Source organism: Urocitellus parryii, chromosome 4 (genome assembly GCF_045843805.1).
Source record: "Urocitellus parryii isolate mUroPar1 chromosome 4, mUroPar1.hap1, whole genome shotgun sequence".
Lineage (NCBI taxonomy): Eukaryota > Metazoa > Chordata > Mammalia > Rodentia > Sciuridae > Urocitellus > Urocitellus parryii.
In genome coordinates this window covers 206,041,009-206,061,937 of record NC_135534.1, presented here as the reverse complement: position 1 = coordinate 206,061,937, position 20,929 = coordinate 206,041,009, and the positions used below count along the sequence as shown (strand labels likewise).

The 20,929-nt window shown below is 56.6% G+C and overlaps 1 protein-coding gene across 1 annotated transcript in view; it reads right to left on the bottom strand.

Annotated features, from left to right (window-relative positions):
- The window catches only part of Ass1 (argininosuccinate synthase 1), a 44,991-nt gene extending 31,956 nt beyond the window's left edge, over positions 1-13,035 (bottom strand). Inside the window, exons 1-5 of the mRNA XM_026386399.2 lie at positions 12,955-13,035; positions 8,335-8,393; positions 6,520-6,626; positions 5,055-5,123; positions 3,942-4,130 (exon numbers count right to left, since the gene is read on the bottom strand). Coding sequence (XP_026242184.1) covers positions 3,942-4,130; positions 5,055-5,123; positions 6,520-6,624 — 363 coding nt within the window. The 5' untranslated portion in view covers positions 6,625-6,626; positions 8,335-8,393; positions 12,955-13,035. The remainder of the gene's footprint in view (positions 1-3,941; positions 4,131-5,054; positions 5,124-6,519; positions 6,627-8,334; positions 8,394-12,954) is intronic.
- Between the last annotated feature and the right edge of the window lie 7,894 nt (positions 13,036-20,929).

The following is a 20,929-nucleotide window of genomic DNA, read 5'->3' as shown; positions in this document are numbered from 1 at the left end:
GTTCCAGCCCCTCTCGGCTGTGGAGCTGTGTCTGCTCCCCTCTGCTGTCCCCAGGACCCAAGCTGGAGCCTCCAGCAGGCCCCCTACCCTCCACCCGTCTCTAGTGAGCACCTACTATGCCCTGCCACACAGGCAGCCACTTGGGGCCATTGGGAATTTTAACCCCATTTTATGGACGAGGAGCGGGCAGTTCAGAGAGGTAAATCTGACTACCCAGAGCCACACAGCAAACACCCACCCTCATAATTCACACTCAGCAACAGATGTGAACGTGAGTCCACTGAATCCTTCCAGCTGCCCTTGAAGTCGGTTCCAGGCAGGGACACTGGGGAGGGCGAACACTTGCCCAGGGCCTATGGCCAGCCCTGCTCCAGTACAAAGCAGATTCGTTTTCAATTTGTAAAGCACACAGCGGATGCTGCTGGTACCAGCTATTTTCTCTCCACGGCTTCATGTTTCCCCAACACAAAGACGGCTTGTACCTCCCCAGCCGGCCCGGCTGAGTGGTGTCTGCCGACCCAGATGCCACCAGGGGACACCCATCTGTTGGGGAGCCGAGAACCTCTAAGAATCCAAACAGGCTCCCTTGTTCAAAGCCTGTCCCAGCGAGAGCCCGGGGCCCCACTCAGCGCCCTCCCCAGCCCCAGGACCCCCAGCCCCAGGGCAGCTCCTGGCAGCAGGCGAAGGGGGTCCGGGTCTCGTGTACCACAGCACAGTGCCCACTGGGACCGAGGGTGCGGGGTCCCCATCTGCCCCTGGGACAGCCCCACAGATGGTGCCATATAGGAAGCTGCCCCCCACCAGAGCCTTAGGCTCACGTTTCCAGGCCCCTCTTCCCAACCTGCAGGGAGTCAGGTCCACGGGCTTCGGCACTGCTCTCTGGGAGGGGGATCGGCCGGCTCAGTGCCGGGCACAGAAGGGCAGGAAAAGGGCGCCACTCTCCACTGGGTGTGGCCTGGCCCTGGGAGGGAGCTGCCTCTGGCCTGCAGGCTCAGGAATGCCCTTTCCTGTCACTTCACCCAACCCCTGCTGCCGGCACCAGGACCAGCATGCCTGTCCCTAGGTCCCCCCGGGCCTCTGACTGACATCCCTAGTGTGTGGAGCAGAGGTGGATCCCCTGCGGGGTGAATAAGCGCCTCGAGGCCTGCCCCAGGGTCCTGGTTCCCCGCTCCCCCCAGGTGAGGAGCAGAGCAGGAGTGGAGCTGGCCACCGGCCCGGGGACAGGCCTTGGGGTTGCCCTGCAGGCTACCACGCAAGGCCCTGCACATGGCCTCTGGTTGACTTCATGTGACCACCCCTTTGGGACACCTGCCTCCTGACGCGGGGTCACTGGTGCCCACCATCCAAGCAGGAGCCGCGCCCGTGCACGAGCCCCATCCTCAGCCTCCCAGTGATCCCCACGGGCACCATGGTTCCAAGAAACCGTCTTCAGGGGCTGTCGGGGGCTTCCCAGGGGACACTGAAGCAGGGGAGGACACCTTGCTGTCACCCTCCAGCCAAGAGAGGGTGGTCCTGATGGCCTGTCCACAGCTAGTCTTGGAAACCCCCAGGGACGTTTCAGGTTTGACCGTCCCTCCTGTGGTCCCTGAGTGTGAACTGCAGGGTCACCCCCAATTCCCAAGCAGCCACAGAACATGGGCAGAGGGCGTTCTTCAGAACCAAGGGTTCACAGAACACTGGGCGGATCTGGCCTTTGCAGCCACCAGCAACGTCCCCAAGCCCCGGGCTCTGGCGCCCTCTGGTGGTCACATGGGGGCACCGCACACAGAGATGTGGGCAGCTGCTCCCAGCAGCTAGTGGGCTCCTCTGGAGTGGGGGATCTGGGCTTGGGCCCTGGAGCTGCTCAAACCAGAGCCTGACCCATCCCCAACCCATGCACTCACCCACTTGCTAACATGGATGTTGCTCAACTGAATTCTGGCAGTACCACCAGAGAGACTTCCTCTGGGCAGGACCCCTTCCAAAATCCTAATCCCCTGGTCTCAGCTGGAATGCTCCCTGGATGGGGCACCCACTGCCTGATGGGTTCACCTGGGCAGGTGAGATGCTGCAATGACACTGGTTCAGTGGCTTCCTTTGCCTAGCTCAGGCTGCTACCTGGGATCAGGACATCTCCTGCACTGTGTTCTGGGCGCCCAGACCCACCTGCAGGCTCCTGGGGATCCCCCTACCGCTGCTCCTCTGCACCCCACAGGCTGGGCTCTATTTTCATCCTTATTTGACAGACGAGGAAGCAGAAACTCAGGGGAGGGGTCTGTCGACACTGTAGGAAACTCGGGGGGGGGGGTCTGTCGACACTGTGGGAGCCGCGGGGCCTGGACTCGGTTGAACCTGGCTGTGCAGGCCCTGAGCCCCAGTCCAACCTCCGGGTCTCCCCTGCACCCTCTGCCACACAGCCTCACAGCAGAGGCGCACGTCCATGCCCAGACAGCCCAGGGCTGCCCACCCCTCCTCAGCTGGTTTTCCAGCATCTTATCACCCCAACTGGGGTACAGGGCTGCGTGTGCGTGTGCCAGGAACGCTTCTCAGTCTCTGCTGCCCACCATGCAGCCCAGCACGTCCCAGCATCCCTCTGGGGAACTGCCCGCCACCCCCATGAAGCCTGTGTGACATTCCACACAACCCAGTCCACTCAGGACACAGCCACCCCCTAGCATGGCCTCGGCTCAACCCTGACCCTGCTGCTTGATTCCAGGCAGACCACGGGTCCGAGCCTCTCGGCTCGGCTGTCCCTCTGCTTGGCACACTGTTCCCATGCCCTGGTTTGCACGCATCTTCAGGGCCAAGCTTTGTAGCCCGGTCCCCCAAGCCGCCTCACCACGTGTCCACTCTCCTCTCCCTTGCTAGGACATGGGTCCCCGAGGACTGGCCACAGGCCCACGGGGTTCCCTGCGCCCGAGCTCAAGGGCACCCAGCCCTTTACAGACGCCCGGCACAACAGAGAAAGAAGGCGCACCTGAGCTTTCAAAGACGGCCAGTGCCATCCTGGTGGGCGGCTCTCTGCAAGGCCGTGCTCAGGTCCTGTCTCCCCCACCGTGACCTGTGACCTTAGCTGCCTGTGTCCCTGCAGCTCAGGGAGCCGGGGCCTGCTTCCCCGTCCCTGGGAGAATCAGCACCTGTGGACTGTGAAAAAGCCAGTCCCGTGCCAGGCCTCGGTGCCCACTGCCTGAGAGAGCTTGTGTCTCAAGAGTCTGTCCCCTGACCCTTGCCAACACTGCTGGGGATCCTGGCTCTGGGGACAGCCTTAGCCGCAGGGTCCTCCGCAGGCTGCCTGGGGCCTCGCGGGCAGAGGAGGTGCGTGCATGAGGGCGTGAGTCAGGCCTCCCTAGAGACCAGGACAGTCCTGACCCCAGGACCTCAGCACGTGACCAATCTATGAGGAGGTCATTGGGGTGGCCCTAATGCCATGAGGTCGGTGTCCTGATTAAAGGAGGGATGAGGCATGTGCTGAGGGGGGGCCCCGTGATGAGTGTGACAATGAGGGGGGCCATGACACTTCTCCAGCCAGGAGCGAGGCCAGGAGCTGGGCGGGCAGACAGACCCTTCCCCAGCACCTGCAGAGGCGCAGGCCCTGCTGACCCCGGACCCTGGACCTCAGCCTCCAGAGCTGCCAGGCAGCAGCTTCCGAGTCTCGGCCACCGGCTGGGGGAACTCTTGTTTCTGCAGAGTTTGACCCCCTCTGCCCACTCGGGGTCCCTGTCCCTTCACCATGCCCCCTGGTGACGACAGGGCAACCTCAGCCAGGCCTGGTCAAGTCCGCCACCCGGGGGTGGGGTGGGGCGGGGGCGACGTGGCTCCTCCCTCTGCACAAGAACCGCCCTCACGGGGCCTAACAAAGCCGGACTGCGCGCGCACCACGCTGACCCGGGCACAGCCCCCGGGACAAGCGTCACCCTGGCTGCCCGCGTCGCTGCCCCCGCCCTCCCGGGTCCCGGCCTCACCTTGCCTGTGGCACCGTGGGACACGTACTTGGCTCCCTCCCGCTGGGCGATCTCCACCTGCTTGCGGGCTATGCAGGGCCTGGCCAGCGACGTGCCCAGGAGGTAGCGGTCCTCGTAGAGCGCGCTGGACTGGACGGCAGGCCAGATGAACTCCTCCACGAACTCCCTGCTGACGTCCTCGATGAACACCTGAGGGGCAGGGGCCGTGAGAGGGGCCTCGGCCAGGGCCGGCCCACCCCGAGCACAGAGGGGCCAGGCCAGCGGCTGATAGCTGGGACACGCTGTCCCCGACCCTTCCCCCAGCCCCACAGCACAGCAGACATCACCAATGGATCCAACAAACTCTCCCTCCTGCACCCAAGGCAGACACTGGAGCCGATCCCACACCACCTAGCTAAGACTGGACGTGGCTCCTAAATCCTCCCTGAGGTGGAACTTAGTGCCACTTAAGATCTATAGCAGTAAACAAAGGGGTGGCTCTGTTCCCCAGGGACACTTGGCCACATCTGGAGATATTTCTGGTCATCACAGTTGCCAGGTTAGGGGAGTTTTCTGAATGTAAAGACCAGAGATGTCACTAAACATCCCACAATGCACAGCATGGCCAGGTCCCTGGGAACAGTGCCGGGCTGAGAAGGCACACCTGGGGCCCCAAGACCCCTTCAGGGAGACTGAGTGGACATGCTTCCTATGATGATAGTCATCTGCCATTTGCCTTTTTTCTGTGGTGACATTCACAGGGATGGTGCAAGAACCAGGTGGGTGAACCCCAATGCTCCATGCAAGAAAAGAGAAGAAAACATTGCCAATGGGTAAGAGTGGAGCGGGCACCAAGGGCAAGAGGCGGAGACAGGACGCGTGGGCAGGTGGGGGTGGGTGGGTGGACAGAGAAACCAAGCAGACATGGCAGATGGATGGCCGGACGGGAAGAGATGGCCGGGCAGGAGGTTGGTAGGAGGGTGAGAGCGGCTGGGGACCCCTGAGCGGAGCTGGGCCTCACACTCCTGGAGACCAGAGGGCACACTGGAGGGACACAGGGCCAGGAGTCCTGGGCAGGCGACCCGCGCTGGCCCTCCCATCATGCCCCGCCGGCCTCGCCCCGCCTCCCAGTACCTTCTTGGCCCCGAGCTTCAGCGCCTTCTTCCGGGCCTCCTCGAAGTCTTCCTTCTGGCCGATGTTGGCCTGGGAGCAGAGGCAGAGAGGCCCAGTGAGCCAGGGAGAGCCAGGGGAGGCCAGTCCCTGCTGAGCTGGACAGGCACTATCCACACCCAGTGGCCCTCAAGCTGGGGGGTTCCACTGACAGCCAAGGTCACACAGGAGGGGCAGGCGGCTGGGTGCTTGGAGCTGGGCGGTGGGTGTGCCAAGCAGTCACTGCCCCGGTCCCAGGCTGGCGAGCTGCCCTGGGCACAGGGAGTCTAGGGCTCCCCCTGAGCCCACCTGGGCCCTCAGCCGTTGCTCCCCGGGGCAGTGCCAGCTGCCTGGCAGGAGCCGCAGGTCCAGTTCCCCCCCACACCAGGCTGTGACTCCTGAGCTCATTCCTGCCCGACCCCTGCTTCCCGCTGCCCTGCTAGACCCGGGCTGGCCTTGGGCCTGCTGCCCAGATCCTGCCTGAACCCCGCTCTCTGCATTCTGGAATCTTCCCAGAGCCCAGCTGCAGGTGCTTGCCTGGGGCCACTCAGCTTTCAAATCCCCCTGCAGTACCCAGGGTCTGGGCCAGGGCGGCCTCTGCGAGGAACACGCCCGGCTCCCGGCTCCTGGCTCCACTCGGCACTGGCTGACACTCACCAGCTGGCTGCCAGCACAGCGCTGCCCTCCTCCCTCCTCCCACCTGAGTCAGGAAGGACAGATCGGGCTCACAGCTGGGCACAGGCCACTCCTGGCCACACACAGCCCAGCCCCACTCTCTGGGAACAGAACCTTCTTTCCTGGGGGACCCTTTCCACAGGGATGGAGGGGAGTCAATCCCATTTTCTACTCCCTGTGGCCCTGGCCTAGTCCCCCAGCCATAGTGACTAATGTGTGGTGGGCAACAACTGGACCCATGAGAAGACCCTTGGAGCCTGTCACTCTCTGGGCAGCCCTCCTCTCTCTGGGAAAGCCAGGCTGTGATGGTTCCTGTGGGAAGACTTGCTTTCCCCATGGAGAGGCCAGAAATGAAGACAGGTGAGGTTGGAGACAAATCTGGATAGTCACCTGGATCCAGCCTTACCTGAAGTCACCATCCCCTGGACTTCTCAGTTATGTGAACAAGCTCTGCCTTGGTGTTTCTCAGGCTGTACTACCTCGGACTAGAATCCTCAACCAGGAACCCCCAGGCCCCTCCCACTCTGGATTCTACAATGTGATTATTGGAGGCTGGTGGTGACTCTGGGGAGGGGAGGACCATGTCCCACATCCAAACCCACAGCCCCTCTGCCTGTGGAGAGGCTGTTTCCCCAGTTCTGAGGCCGGCTGGGCCAGGGGAGGCAGGCTTGGACCAGGAGGGCGGCAGACAGGGAGCCTCCCTGGGCAGAGAGGTAGAGGGCAGCTTGGCTGGGACAGGGACGCAGGCACAGGAAGACAGACAGGCGCTCCTCACCAGGTAGGCGATGACGTCATAGCCTTGCTCCTTCAGCCACACGAGGATGCAAGAGGTGTCCAGGCCGCCACTGTAGGCCAGGACCACGGAGCCTTTCCCGGACATGTCTGGGGGAGTGGAGGAGCAGCATGAGCACTCGGGAGCCCGCCACCCGCCACAGCTCCCTCCTGGCCCTGGCGAGCTGCAGGCCCAGCCCGACCTCGGCCTTGGGCAGCCTTATCCCCTGGACATGCCGCCACCACGGTGGGAACAGAATGCTCACCCTCCTGCCTGCACCCCCGCCCCAGCGACCCTGACCCTGGCACATCTGCACAGCCACCCTGGGGAGGCATCTTTCCCGCCAACCCCAGCTGCTGGCAGGCCTCGAGGCTGAGCCCTCTGGATGCCCGGTGCCCTCTGGATGCCCCGTGCCCTCTGGATGCCGGGTCATTCAGTTGTGGGAGCAGGGCCTGGCGGGTGCCTAAGCACAGCTGCCCCTTGCCAAAGCAAAGAGGGCCCTGGGGGTCTCCTGTGGATTGCCCTGGACCCCCACAGTGACCTGTGAAGTAGGTGTCATCGTCCCTACTGGGGAGACAGACAGTAGGCCTCGGAGAGGTCAGGGTCAAGATCACAGAACTAACAGTTCAAGGTCACAGAGCAATGTCTGGCTGCAGAACCTGGGCTGTCAGGGAGGTGCTGTGGGGGCCTTTCCCTTCATTCCTTGGGATTTTAGGCATTTTGTGGTTTTTTTGTTTCAAATGCAAGTTCCTCGGAGGGGGAGTACCCCTGAGCGACCCTGAGCCACTGCCATGAGCTCAACTCTGCACATGCTCAGTAGTAGCTGGGGCTCAGGGACCCACACCCAGGATGCAGGTGGGAAAACAGGCCTGGAGAGGGGGAGACGGGCAGAGGCAGGACTCCTCTGTAACCCGGCGTCGTTCCCGGGAGCCACAGATGACAGAGCTGCCCATCTGCAGCTAGGACACTCCCCAGCTGCACAGAGGTACCGTGGTCACCTGTGTCCTTGGCCACAGGCCCTCCCTGAGCCCCCAGGCTTCATGATGGCTCTCTCGACCCCTGACTGCCCTGGCACTTGTCATGTGACCCTGAAGGGAGCCGCGCCTGTTTCACCCACGTAGTTGAAAAGAAAACTGAGGGTCAGAGAGGCAGCTCAACTGCCCCAGGTGGCTAGGCTGGCAGGCCGCAGGGCCAGATTAGACCCAGGCCCCAGCCTCCTGCATTTCGGGGCATTTGCCTGGGTCTGAGCGTTTGCACTGGAGTTTAACCAAGGGCAGAGCCAGCTGGGGTCCTTAGTAGACACTACTGGAAAAGGTCACGGACGTCCCCTGCAGACACCCAGGGCCCCGGAGGCTCCCCGAATGCTGCTGCTTTCCGTGCCAGTGGCTCTGGTGCCTGGAAGTGCAGAGGTGAAGTAGCTCTCCCAGGTCACCCAGCCTTGAGCTGCAGGGTGGGCACAGAGCCTGAGTATGCGACCAAGCAGTCCCCAACACCTCCCACAGGCCACCACCAGTCAGCCCAGGTCTCGCAGGCCCACTGCCCCTGGGCTTAGAAGGGGAGATACCCCATGGAACAGGGTGTGGGGACAGGGTGGTGGCTCTGATCTTGGCCCCCACTCTCACCTCCACTAGGCATTCGACCACCCGCTAGGCCCTGTCCCCCGCCAGCTGGGCCAGACTGCCCCAGACCTGAGCAGCTCAGCAGGCCCGGACCCTGGAGCCAGCAGCCGGTGCCCATGGCAACCACAGCCAGGCAACCGGCCGTGCAAGATGGAGGGAAGGAGGGAGAGGGAGGCGGGAAGGACCGAGGTGGGGGTACCTGGGACTGGAGGTGTGGGTTCCTGGTGTCCGGAATCTGTCTTCGCAGACTGAACCGCCCTGCGGAAGCAAAAGCTGCTCAGCTTCCTGGCAGGGCAGCCCGGGTGACGTGAAGCCCCGGACCTGCAACAGTGGCTGGGCCCCTGGGAGAGGCTCAAGAGGGAGACGTGGGGGAGGCCAGAGCCTCCGAGCCACTGTCCAGCTCCAGCCTCCTGCCCCAGGAGGCTTTCAGGGACATTTCCCCCTCCCGCCCTCTAGCTCTTGTTCTGGGGCCGGGGTGTGGGTGGCGGGAGGATTATGGGTGTTAATGTCCCGCACCGATTTTAAAAGCGCTCTATGATGAGCACACAATCAACTGCACGTTTAAAGCCTCGGCTCATCAAGTCCCAGCAGGCGCACACTCTCGTGAAACTGTCACCAGAGTCCAGGTGATAAACGGCCATCTCACGCAGAGCCCTCCCTTTTAGGGCTATCCCCATTTTAGAGACAAGGAAACTGAACTCGGGTTCAGGAACTTGCCCAGGGCTCGCCTGGCTGGCAAGGGCGGAGCCAGGGCGGAAACACGTCAGCTGGGCTCCGGGCAAGGCTGCCCCCTCTGGGAGGGAACCGTCAGGCCAGGTGTGGTTGGGAACCCGGGGCTGACATCTGGGAGGCCAGGGTGGGCTAGAGCCAGGGAGAACGGAGGCTGGCTCCAGATTCACCCAGCTTTCGGAGACATCTCTACTCTGCCCCTTCCCAAAGGTACCTGGAGCCAAGCCAGGACCTGGGAGCAGGAGAGGGCAGCCCGCAGAGACAGACCACCCCCAGGCACCTGTCCCTGCTCTGCCTCGTGGGTCCGGTGTGCTTCTCCTGCCATCAGAGCCTGTGACGTACTGAGTTCCATTGCCCCCCAACCATGAATTCTGTGAGGGCAGGGCCACCCCTCAGGTGCCGTGGCCAGAGTCAGAAGCCCTGCTGGTTGCGCTCTCTGCAGTTCAGCCTCCCTGCAAAAAAGGAAGGCTGGGATCCTCTCAGAGACAAGGATGGCCATGTGGGCACAAGCCTCAGCCTGGGTAGAGCCACATGAGGGACTGCGTGTGCCTGGGAGCATGTTCCTGACCACGCACATGTGTGGGTACCTGTGAGCACCCAGGATTGCATACCTAAGAAGGGATATGTGTGCGTGCATACCTCTGTGCACCTGGAGGTGGGTACCTGGGAGTGCATGTGTGTGTGCACGTGTTTGGGTTTGTGCAAGGATGTGTTTACTTGTGTGCACACGTGCACGTCTGTGCATGCCATGTTCAGGCCGGCATGTGCTCAGAGACTGGCTGGGCAGGCGGACTGGGAAAGCCATGCAGTAAGACACCTGGTAACACACCCTCCCCCCTCAGCCACCAAGGTCCCAGGCTGTGAGGAGGCTGCAGCCTGAGGCAGAAGCTGAGGCCTGGGTCTGGGGGCGGAGAAGACAGGTTAGAAAGGAACGGTAGATGGAGCCCAGAGAGCACACGGGCTCTGCAGGCAGAGCTGAGGCTCCGGCCTCCACAACTGGTTCCAGCCACTGAGGCCCTGTCAGCGTGGCTGCTCATCTGCAAAACAGGGCAGTGGTAAGGATTTAGAGATGCTGGGGAGAAGCCCAGGGCTGGGCACCACGCCTGCGTCCACTGAGCACTCCATACCACTGCCACAGCTGACCTCAGGCGAGTCCCCCACTCTCCAGGCCTCAGTTTCCCCATCTGCACAGCAACCTAAAGCCCCTGGGGTTCAGATGCCCCAGAACACTGCTTCCTTCCTGGGGAGGCACCTGGTAGATCCTCTCTGAAGTCAGGCTCCCCCAGCTCGTGAAGGGCCCAGGGCAGGTTTTTCCAGATCCCAGGCCCTGCCCGAGGCCATCCGCTCCAAGGCCAGTGCAGACAGCCTTTGCCAGCAGATGCCTGGGTGGAGGAGGTGAGCTCGCGTCAAGCTGCCTGCCAGCCTGGCCTCACTGGCCAGGCAGAGGGCATTCTCTGTGGCCCCAGCCAGAGCCACCTGGCTAGTGCCCAGGGAACACGTGCCAGGCCAGCCTAGGCACTTCCTCAGCACAGAGGAAAACTCCCGGGGCTCTAAAATGTCAGAGCTGGAGTGACAAGTGTTCAGTCACATGCACGTCATTTCCAGGCCTAAGGAACAACAGGCCCCGGTCATAGGCTAGTGACGTCAAGCCCAGGCTGACTGCAGACTGCTGGCTTCCTACTGCACTCTGCCTGATGCTGCTCCCTGTCCCCTAGGAGACCTTAGGTCCCTCCCCCACTCCACACAGCAAAGGCTCTGAGGACTCACCCCTGTTCTACCTGTTATTTTTCTGTACGCCCTGCACCCTATAGCTCAGGACTACCGCTGCAGCTAACATCCCAGTTCAGCTGAATTTGGTTTGTTACAATTGTTTAAAAAAAAAAAAAACAACCTGGATTCCACCTGGGCCAGCAGATTATCTCCTACTTTGGGATTTCTTTGTTCAAGGATTTCCGCTCCTGCAGGGTGTTATCATCTGTGTCAGATAGAGCTGGGCTGCAACTCTGCACACTGACAGGAAGGAGGCGCACTGCCCTCCTACAGGTCCAACCTAAACTTTCACTTGACAGGCTTGGGTTATTTCAGGAAAGTTTTGGGTGAAAATCCCCCGAAGTAGCAGCTAGGGGACTAAGTAGGTACATTGGAGCCTGGTAGGAGATCTTTGAACCCTCTCCTGGCAACACTTGGAGGAAAAAGAACACTGATTCATTCATTCATTCATTTATTTAGGAATAGCCCAGTGCCTGTGGGTGCCTGGCCTATTCCATGTCTAGGGAAGGGCCTACCCTGCAGGAGGGAGGGAGCCAGGGCCTGGAAGATCAACTTCACTCAAGCAGAAACCAAAGGCACAGACCCTGAATTCCAGTGAGGTGCCTCTTTCCACATGGGTGACCACAGGCAAGCCGCTCATTTCAGGGCCCTTGTATTTGGTGCTCAACGAAGGCATCTGGCTGTCCTGGCCAGTCTCCCAGGACCCGGGGTGAAGACGAGATGGGTCATGGGAAAGTGCTGGCTCAGCAGGTGGGTCTGGACCTGGCTCCACCCCAAGTCTCCTGGGGCACCTGATTTCACAAGCCCAGGACAGACATGCAGATGGTGGGGGTGCATTAGTAGGGCTGAGACTACAGAGGGTAGGAGTCTCTTCTGTCCTTACCCTGTGCCTGGCCCTGTACAGGAGCTCAGGGGACAGGATCCACCACCTGCTCACTGGGTCAGAGCAGAAGAAGAATTACTTCTCATGTGTTGTGCAGGTGGCTCCTACAGGGACAAGCCACATCCCACCCCAGGCTCCCTGCCCTGGATGGAATGTGGAGGGAGACTGAAGGGGGGTTGGAATGAAGAGGATGCCATTTGCTACCCAAAGCCAAAGTTCCTGTCCCTCGTCCCTCTGTGATCATTTCAAACTTTACTGTCTTCTTCCCTTGTCACACCCATACCAGGGGCATAGGGACGGGTCTCCTTCCCAGTTTTGCATCTGCACTCCCTGAATCAGTGAGCAATGCATGGACCCAGATACTGTCCTCCGCAGTCTCCAGAGCCCTTACCAGCCTCCTGCTGTCTGTGAATCAGTCCCAGCCTGGCCGGAGCAGCTCCAACACACAGACAAACAAGCACTGGAGCTGGGGGATGACCCAAGGCCTGTCTCCCCTCTCCGGTCATTGGCCTGGTGATGTGCCTGGGGTCACTGGCCTGGGATCAAAGCCCAGGACCTCTTGGTCTGTCCTTGGGGAAAGGACAGGTCTGTTCTTGCCCTGACACCTGCAGCCAGGTCCAGCTGCTCAGGAGCAGACAGCTCCATTTCACAGGGGGGAACCCCCGCCCCCTCAGAATGAGCCCTGGCAGGATGGAAGAGGATTTTCCTTCATTTCACAAGGAACCCTGCTTCCCTGGAGGGTGCAGCCAGCCGCCCAGGGGCCAAAGGCAACAACCCAGAGGGCGGACATTTCCTGTGGAGGGGCCCCTCCCATAGAGCCCAGCCCAGGGCCAGCAGGAAATGGGGTTGGGAGGATTCCCCCAAGGACAGCAGGGACTGTGCCCTCTGCAGGTAAAGGAACCTAGTCACACCCACGTCCCTGAGCAGGTAGTCAGGGTCCTGTGTCCATCTGCCCAGGGTAAACTGAGGCTCAGGGAAAAGTGAGACGCCCAAGACCCAGAGGGCAGGGCTGGTGCGCTGGGGTGGAACTCTAGTTTTATGCCAAGAAAAACAGGTGGGGACAGATGGTGAGTCGGAGCGGGATTGGGAGCCCCATACCTCGGGACTCCCAAAGTCTCCATTTGGGGGCTTCACGGTACAGAGGAAGCCAGATCCAAGAGGGAAAAATCCAGAAAGAACCTCGGCTAGCACAGAGGACACATCATCTGACCTACACAGATCAGAGTCTTGTGTCCCCAACTGGCGCCCCAGATCCCAGGAACCAGAATTTGGGCGCCAGCGTGTGATCAACAGAAACCCCGGTGTGGGCCTCCTTCCCTCGTGCCCCGCCGAAGCCCCGGGTGCGAGGCGTTTCGGGAGTCGGCGCGCTCGGACTGGGATGGGGAGGGGGTGACCTAGAGCAGAGAGCGGGAAGCGGAGGGGCCGGGGGCTACTCACCGGGATCCAGGCGGCAGTGGCAGGCGGCGGAGCAGGGCCGGGAGAGGCGCGCATCCCGGGTTATAAGCCCGGGGCCGGGGGCAGGGCTGGGGACCTGGGACACGTGGGGGCACGCGCGCGACAGGCCCCGCCCCCAGGCCGGGCCCCCGCCGGGAGCCTCTAAGAATTTGAGGCCGCTGGCGGGTGGGCGGGTCCCGGCCTCTTCCTCCTGCTTGCCCCGCCCCTTTCCTCCCCCCCACGCCCGCCCTCCGCCCCGGGCCCCGCGCCAGCGCAGCCTCCCGGGGGCGCACGGGCGTGGGCGCGCGCGGCGCGGGTCTCCGGCGGGTTTGCGAGCCGGTGGCGCCTACGAAGGCGGCGGTGGCTGGAACCTGCGTAACAGGCAGGGTGATCGCGGCCTTCTTGCTGGAGACTCGCCGCCTGGCACTTGGGGAGCGTTCAGAGTGCCTGGAGGCGAGAGCGGGAGTAAAGGTTGCTTAAGCACAGAGCTTGGAGTTGTCTTGACCCCGTGCCGCCGGTGCCGCCGGGCCTCAGGCGCCTTCTGCGGCCCTGAAAGCACCTCCCTTCCCCCCACGCTGGCCCCTGGTGCAGAGGAGAGAACAGGGTGGAACTGGCCCTGGATGGCTTGGGTTGCATCCCTCAGCCCAGGATGACTGCTTCTGGCTGTCTCCCCACAGCCTGGCGCCTGGCCAAATTCCCCAGGGCACCCAGTAAATGGTGAATAAAAGACCGGCCGACCACTGACCCATTGGACAGCGGGGAAGGTTGGGGTCACAGAAGTGAATCCTTGGCCTTGTGAAATGACCTGGAGTTGTGATGGGCATGGTCTGCAGCTCCAGGCCGCAAGCACTGGGCCACACCCCAGGAAAACACCAGGTCCCAGGGGCCTGGCCAAAGCCATTGCTTGCAGCTGGGACTGGCCCCAAGTGGAGAAGTACCTGTCCTCAACTAGCTCTGACTCCTGGGCAAGGGGGAGCCCTGAACCTCACCGGCTACCACCCTGAGCCACCACCAGGCTCTTGGTGGGGCTATTGGTCCTGCCAGTCAGTGCCTGTCCCCTCTGCCCACTGCTGCCTCACTCCAGCCCTGTCAGGAGCAGTAACTGAGAGTCCTTCTAGGAGGGAAGGGTCTCCAATCAACTCAAACAAAACCACAGCTTCAGAACCCTCGTGAATGCCCTAGCCTTCGGGTATCCAAACTCAGGTCGGGGCCCTTGATGACTAGGGGGCCTAGTGAGCCATGTGAGACTGGGCGCCCTGGGGTGGCTTGAGAACCACCTGTCAGGAAAGTTGTGTGACAGCTGCCCCTGGACCCACTCACTGGATCAGCTCTGGACCTCACCAAGCCTTCCACACCAGCAGAAAGCACGCGAGGAGAGAACACACCAGCAGTGGCCGCAGCCCCATGGCCTCACGACAGCCATTTCCAACTGCAGCCCGGTTCCTCCCCACAGCCTGCCAGGGGAGGGTGAGGTCCCATCTTCAAGGATACCCCCAAAATCTATTACCCCATGATACAGACAGGAACCCGAAACACAGTGAGGATGTGTCTTTCCTGAGGCCACACAGCAAGTCAGTGGCATAGCAGAACTAGAAGCCCTGGCCCAAACCCTCCTCTTTAGCTCAGGTTTGAGCTGAACTGCTGGAGGAGTTGAGGTCCCAGCCCCATAGCCACAGGGACCTTTTACTCTCTGGTACAGAAATGGCTCCGGTCCAGTGGATGGTCCCTTCCTGATACACAGGCACTGGTGACATGAGGGGCAGTAGGATTATTCTCTTCTGAGAACACAGGAGCCCAAACTGCCACCAGAGGCCTTATGCACAGAGTAGACAGTTTCCCAGAGGCAAAGGTCTAGTTCAGATGGACTGGCCAGCTCCTGGATGAGCACCCCGCCATCGGCTAGGTGGACATTTAACCCTGCCCCAGATCTCATCCTGCAGAGAAGTTCCTGGGTTTGGGGTGGGGTATGGTCAAAGGGGATCCCCACTGGACCTCAGCCACCATAGCTTTTTTTTTTTTTTTTTGGTACCAGGGATTGAACTCAGGGGCACTTGGCCACTGAGCCACATCCCAGCCCTATTTTGTATTTTATTTAGAGACAGGGTCTCACTGAGTTGCTTAGTGCTTTGCCATTGCTGAGGCTGGCTTTGAACCGTGATCCTCCTGTCTCAGCCTCCCCAGCCACTGGGATTACAGGTGTGTGCCACCGTGCCCAGCCCCCCACCATAACCTTTGACTTTCATCTTACCCCCTTCCCACACCTAGGTCAGAGCTCCTCAAGGTTATACCTTCTAGCCAACGATCTTGGGTAATATCTCTAAAAACAGCAGGACCTAGGCATGGATGGGTAGAGAAACAGGGGTACTGAGACCTGAATATCCAAATCTTCTAAGTATATCCAGGCTGCCCTCTTTCTCTCCACCTCCATCTCTTCCACATTGGTCTGCCATCTTCTATTACTCAGACCATTAGAAGGTCTTACTCAAATCTCCTGGCTGGTTTCCCTGCTTACCCCAAGGCCCCCCAACCTTTACTCCATCAAATAGCTAGAGAGTTCTTCAAAACTCAAATCAGAACAGGTTATATGTATCCTTAAAACTCTTTGATGATTCATTTTTTTCCCCATATCAATTTCGGGTTGTTCTGGCATTGACTGAGGATTTTCCCCATTGAATTATGTGGCTACTTGTGTTGAAAATTAATTGGGTCTGCATCTGTACTCCCTGATTCTGTACTATTGATTTACTTATCTACCTTTATGTCAATGCCATGTCATCTTGCTTAATGTATGATTATAGTAAGTCTTGAAGGACATCTCCTCCAATTTTGATCTATTGTTTACCTGTTTTGACCATTCTGTGTCCTTTGCACTTCTATATTAATAGTAGAAACAGCTTGTCAGCTTATATAAAAAGCCTGTGGGGGGCTGGGGCTGTAGCTCAGTGGCAGAGCGCTTGCCTAGCATGTGTGAGGCACTGGGTTCAAGTCTCAGCACCACATAAAAATAAATAAATAAAGGTATTGTGTCCATCTACAATAAATAAATAAATAAATAAATAAATAAATAAATACCTGTGAGGACTTTGAAAATTACATTACATCTATATATCATCTTGGGAGAAAGTAGGCATATTAACAACATTGAGTCTTCAATCCACGAACATGGTATATTTGTATTTATTTATGACTTATTACATTTCTTCAGCATTAAAAAATCCAAAACTGTTTATTAAAAATAAGCATTTTTATATGCATGCACAATTGTGTTGCTCATGAAAATTAGTCCAATCTGTAGGGCTGCATCTTGAGATAGCCTTTATTTGTGGAGAGTTCAGTTTAGTTTAACTTAGTTTTTAGTGAGTTTAGTTTTAGTTTTAGAGGTAATTCTCTAATACAGTGATGAAGTTTATACACTTGAGTGGTGGAAACCTGGTCCTTTGATGTGAGATCCCAGGTAAGACTCTTTTGAACATGCAAATTAGCAGAACTCCTCAGGTTGACGAGGTTCCAAACAGATCAGGGTGGAGTGGGTATCCTCCACGTGGGAAATAGCATGTCACTCTCCTGGGAAAGGCCTGGGGTCTCTGATAGTGGCGTGAACAATCCCACCTCTCATGTTAGAGGAGAGAGGGTTTTTGGGGTGGCAGGTATGGTTGACCCAGCACCCAACTCTGGAATGAATATTTTGTTGGACAACTTGCCAGGTGGAGGCCCGTTCTCAGGCAAAGGTCCAAGTCTTCCATTCAAAGAAGAAGAAAAGGGCCTGGCATGTTGGGGCATCTTTGATGGGTGGTATAAAAGACCTCAGTTTAAATGGAGATTCTAAAAGACCCATGTCAGCTCAGTTGTCTGAACCATGTTTTATGGTTTTCAGTTACAGGTCTTACTTACCTTTCATCAAATTTACTTCTGAGTATTTTAACTTTTTGATGATATTGCAAATAATGTTTTAATTTTCTAATTGTTTGTTGTTAGAATATACAGTTATTTTTTTGTATATTGGCCTTGAATTTTGCAACCTTGCTAAATTCACTTATCGATTGTAGATTTTTATAAATGAGTTAGAATTTTCTATGTAGATAATAATGTGGTTTAACTTTTTCCTTTATTAGCTTTGTGCCTTTTTTTCTTGCCTTATTGTTGAATAGAATGAGAGTAGCTATCCTTGTTCATGATCTAGAGAAAAACATTCATTCAGTCTTTCGTGGTTGAGTATGTTGCTAGTTGTAGTTCTTTCATAGATTTTTTTATTCCAATTTTTTGGGAAGTTTTATCATGAGTAGTGCTGAATTTTGTCACTTTTTCTATATTTATTGAATGGTTTTGCAATTTTCTTTTTTATTTTGTAAGTGTGATGAATTACATTGGTTTTCAGGTATTGAACCAATCTTGCATACCTAGAATAATTATCTCAATAAAGTGGATTTTATTTTAATTTTTGTGCTACTAGGGATTGAACTCATGGGTGCCTTACCACTGAGGTACTTCTCTAGCCCTTTTTTAAAAAGATTTTTTAAATTGTCAATGAACCTTTATTTTATTTATTAATTTATTTATATGTGGTGCTGAGACTTGAACCTGGTGCCTCACACATGCTAGGTAAGCGCTCTACCACTGAGCCACAGCCCCAGCCCCTTTTTATTTTTTATTTTGAATCAGAGTCTTGCTAATTTTCCAAGATTGGCATCAAACTTGTGATTTTCCTGCCTCAGCCTCCCTTGGGGCTGAAATTATGGGTGTGTGCCATCATGCCCAGCTGGATTTTAAAAATTTTAAGGAAATAAGGAGGGGGGGGGGCTTTCAGCTAAAAGAGATATAAACAATCACCATTTTTTTGCTCTTAAAAAATATAGGATCCAGGGGCTGGGGATGTGGCTCAAGCGGTAGCGCGCTCGCCTGGCATGCGTGTGGCCCGGGTTCGATCCTCAGCACCACATACCAACAAAGATGTTGTGTCCGCCGAGAACTAAAAAATAAATATTAAAAATTCTCTCTCTTTCTCTCTCCTCTCTCACTCTCTCTTTTTAAAAAAAAATATAGGATCCAAATGAAATTTGGTAGATTTCATTTGGATCCTGTATTTTTTAAGAGCAAAAGAAATATCTTTCTGAGTAATTGTAAGTTTGAATACTGATGGGATATTTGATGACATCAAGGAATTACTATGGATTTAAATTATTTATTTATTTATTTATTTATTTAATTTTTGGGACTGGGGTTTTGGCTCAATGACAGAGAGCTTGCCTCACATGTGTGAGGCACTGGGTTCAATTTTCAGCACCACATATAAAGAAATACAACAAAGGTCCATCAGCAACTAATAAAATATTAAAATTTTAAAAATTTGTTTTAATTAGTTATACATGACAGTATTTATACACTTTGATATATCGTACCTAGATAGGGTATAATTCTCATTTTTCTGATTGTACATGTTTAGAAATACATTGGTCATGCAGTCATATATGTATATAAGGAAATATGGTCTGTCTCATTCTACTCTCCTTCCTGTCTCCATATCCCCTCCCCACCCCCTTTACTCCCCTCTACCTAATCTAAGGTAACTATTCTTCCCTAGTGCTCCCACCCCTTATTGAGAATTGGCACCCACATATTAAAGAAAACGTTCAGCCTTTGGTTTTTTTGGACTGACTCATTTCACTTAGCATGATATTCTCCAACTCCATCCATTTACTGGCATATGCCATAATTTCATTCTTCTTCTTCTTCTTTTTTTTTAAAGAGAGAGAGATGAGATGAGAGAGAGAATTTTCTAATATTTATTTTTTAGTTCTCGGCGGACACAACATCTTTGTTGGTATGTGGTGCTGAGGATCGAACCCGGGCCGCACACATGCCAGGCGAGCGCGCTACCGCTTGAGCCACATCCCCAGCCCAATTTCATTCTTCTTGAAAGCTGAGTAATAGTCCATTGAATATATATATATATATATATATACCACATGTTCTTTATCCATTCATCTCTTGAAGGACTGAACCTCATAGACTATTGTTTTAGATGTAATACTAATGATATTGTAGTTTTGTTCAATTGTAAAGCTTTAGAGACATGCACTGAAATATTAATGAATGAAATGATTATTTGAAAAAAAAAAAAAGACTTTGATGGTCCCCATCACTCTTAGGATCAAAACCAGAGGCTTGAACCTTCGCTCCTGGGTCCTCACCTGCCGTAGTGGCTTGCTTGTGGCTGCTGCCATGTCAGGCTCTTTCCTTCTGAATGGTCTTGGCATGTGCTGTTCCTTAGAGATGCCTTTCTGATCCCTTCCCCCTCCTTGCCAGGCCAGTCCTTGTCATTTGTTGTCCTGCTGGCACATGGCAGAGGCCTGACATCTCCAGCAACAAGGGGGAACTGAGGCTCCGGCCTGTCTCCCACCCCCACTTCTGCTGACTTGGCCCAGACCACTATCACTCCACCTGTGCCCTGCCGACACCCCTCACCTGACTTCTGCCTGTGCCTGGCTCGCCCTCCAAGGCTGCTGCACATTGCACCCAGGGTGGCTTTTCCCAGGCTGGACTCCTAACCGTGGTCCACTTTATGCCTTGAATACAGCCCTTGCTGCTCTGCCACTGCACTTACTTTTTAAATGGACATGTTTCTGTCTCTTCCTCTCCCCCTTCTCCCCCTAATCTCTCCCCATCTCTCCTAATCTCAGGGGAAACAGGATGACCTTTCTTCCTCCCATCCTAGGCAGAGTTATCTATCCTTGAGCACACACCCACCAGAGGAATGAAGTCATGCAGACTTTGGGGGTGGCAGAAGATCTCGGAAGTGACCATCTCCCAAATCCACAATGAATTACAACTCCAACAGAGAATGTGCCTCTGAGTCACCTCTTGACAAGCCCCCTGTTCTGCTGAGTGCAGAATCACAGCCTCTGGGACAGCCTGTGCTTCTCCTTTGCTAGGGAAGCCATAAACCTTCCTTTTCCCTTTTCTCAAAATTGTGTTCTGTTCTTATCATTGGATTGGAATTGGGGACAAGGACCAAGCTTTTGGCAACAGGCTCTGACTCCTATGACCACTTGTTTGAGCTGCCAAGGGCAAGCTGAATGGATGGCAGAGAACCGATTCCCCAGCCAGCTGCACACCTGCTGGCAGCCTGTGCACGTGACCACAGTGAGGCCTCTTTCCTGTCTTCTGCCTCTGTCCCCCACCACCCCAGGGCTCTGCACGGAGGGGCCTGACTGTGTAGAGACTTGAAGATGTCACCCTGCCTGCCGTCATCTCTAGGTTGGACCAGAAGTCGCTTCATGAATGCCCACACCTGGGCAACGGCCCCAGAAACAGAGAATGACCTTCAGGCTGGACCTCAGGTTCCAGTCCCCACCAGGAGGAACACAGAGTCCAGTCGTGGGATTCTTGGAAGAGCAGCAGCGGGAGTTTAATGAGTGACCTGTGGTTGTTTTCCAAATCCCTGATGGTGCCTCTGCTATCAGGCGGCACCAGGGGGCCGGGCGCCTGGACGAGGCCTTGGCCAATGACAGTTCACACTGGAAAAACAGATGTGGAAAACACCCGTCTGGCTCTGGCTGCAGCTCCCCAGGCGGGCGGCGCTCCCACCAGGTGACCCTCCCCGTGGGTGGGTGGGGGGCTGGGAGGTGGATGAGGCCTGGGTCGGGCCTGGGTTCCGCCTGGTCTGCCACGGGCTTGCTGCGTGGTACTGGGCAAGTCCCCCCTTTCACCAGCCTGTGGCACAGCCTCAGAGGGAAGGGGGGGACACGGGTGAAGGAGGGCCTGGCTGGACTCCGCAGGAGCTTCCTCTCCTCCTGCCCAGGCTCTCCCGCTCCTCCTTCCCCTCCTTCCCTGGAGACTTGAGGCAGGGAAGTCAAAAGGTCAGAGCCTGCCCTCAGATGGCCTGGCTGAGGCTGTGCGAGCTCAGACAGGTGGCCACCTCCTCCGAGTCCCCATTCCCTCATGTGTGAAATGGGGACCCTGTGTCTTGCTTTGGGGGTCT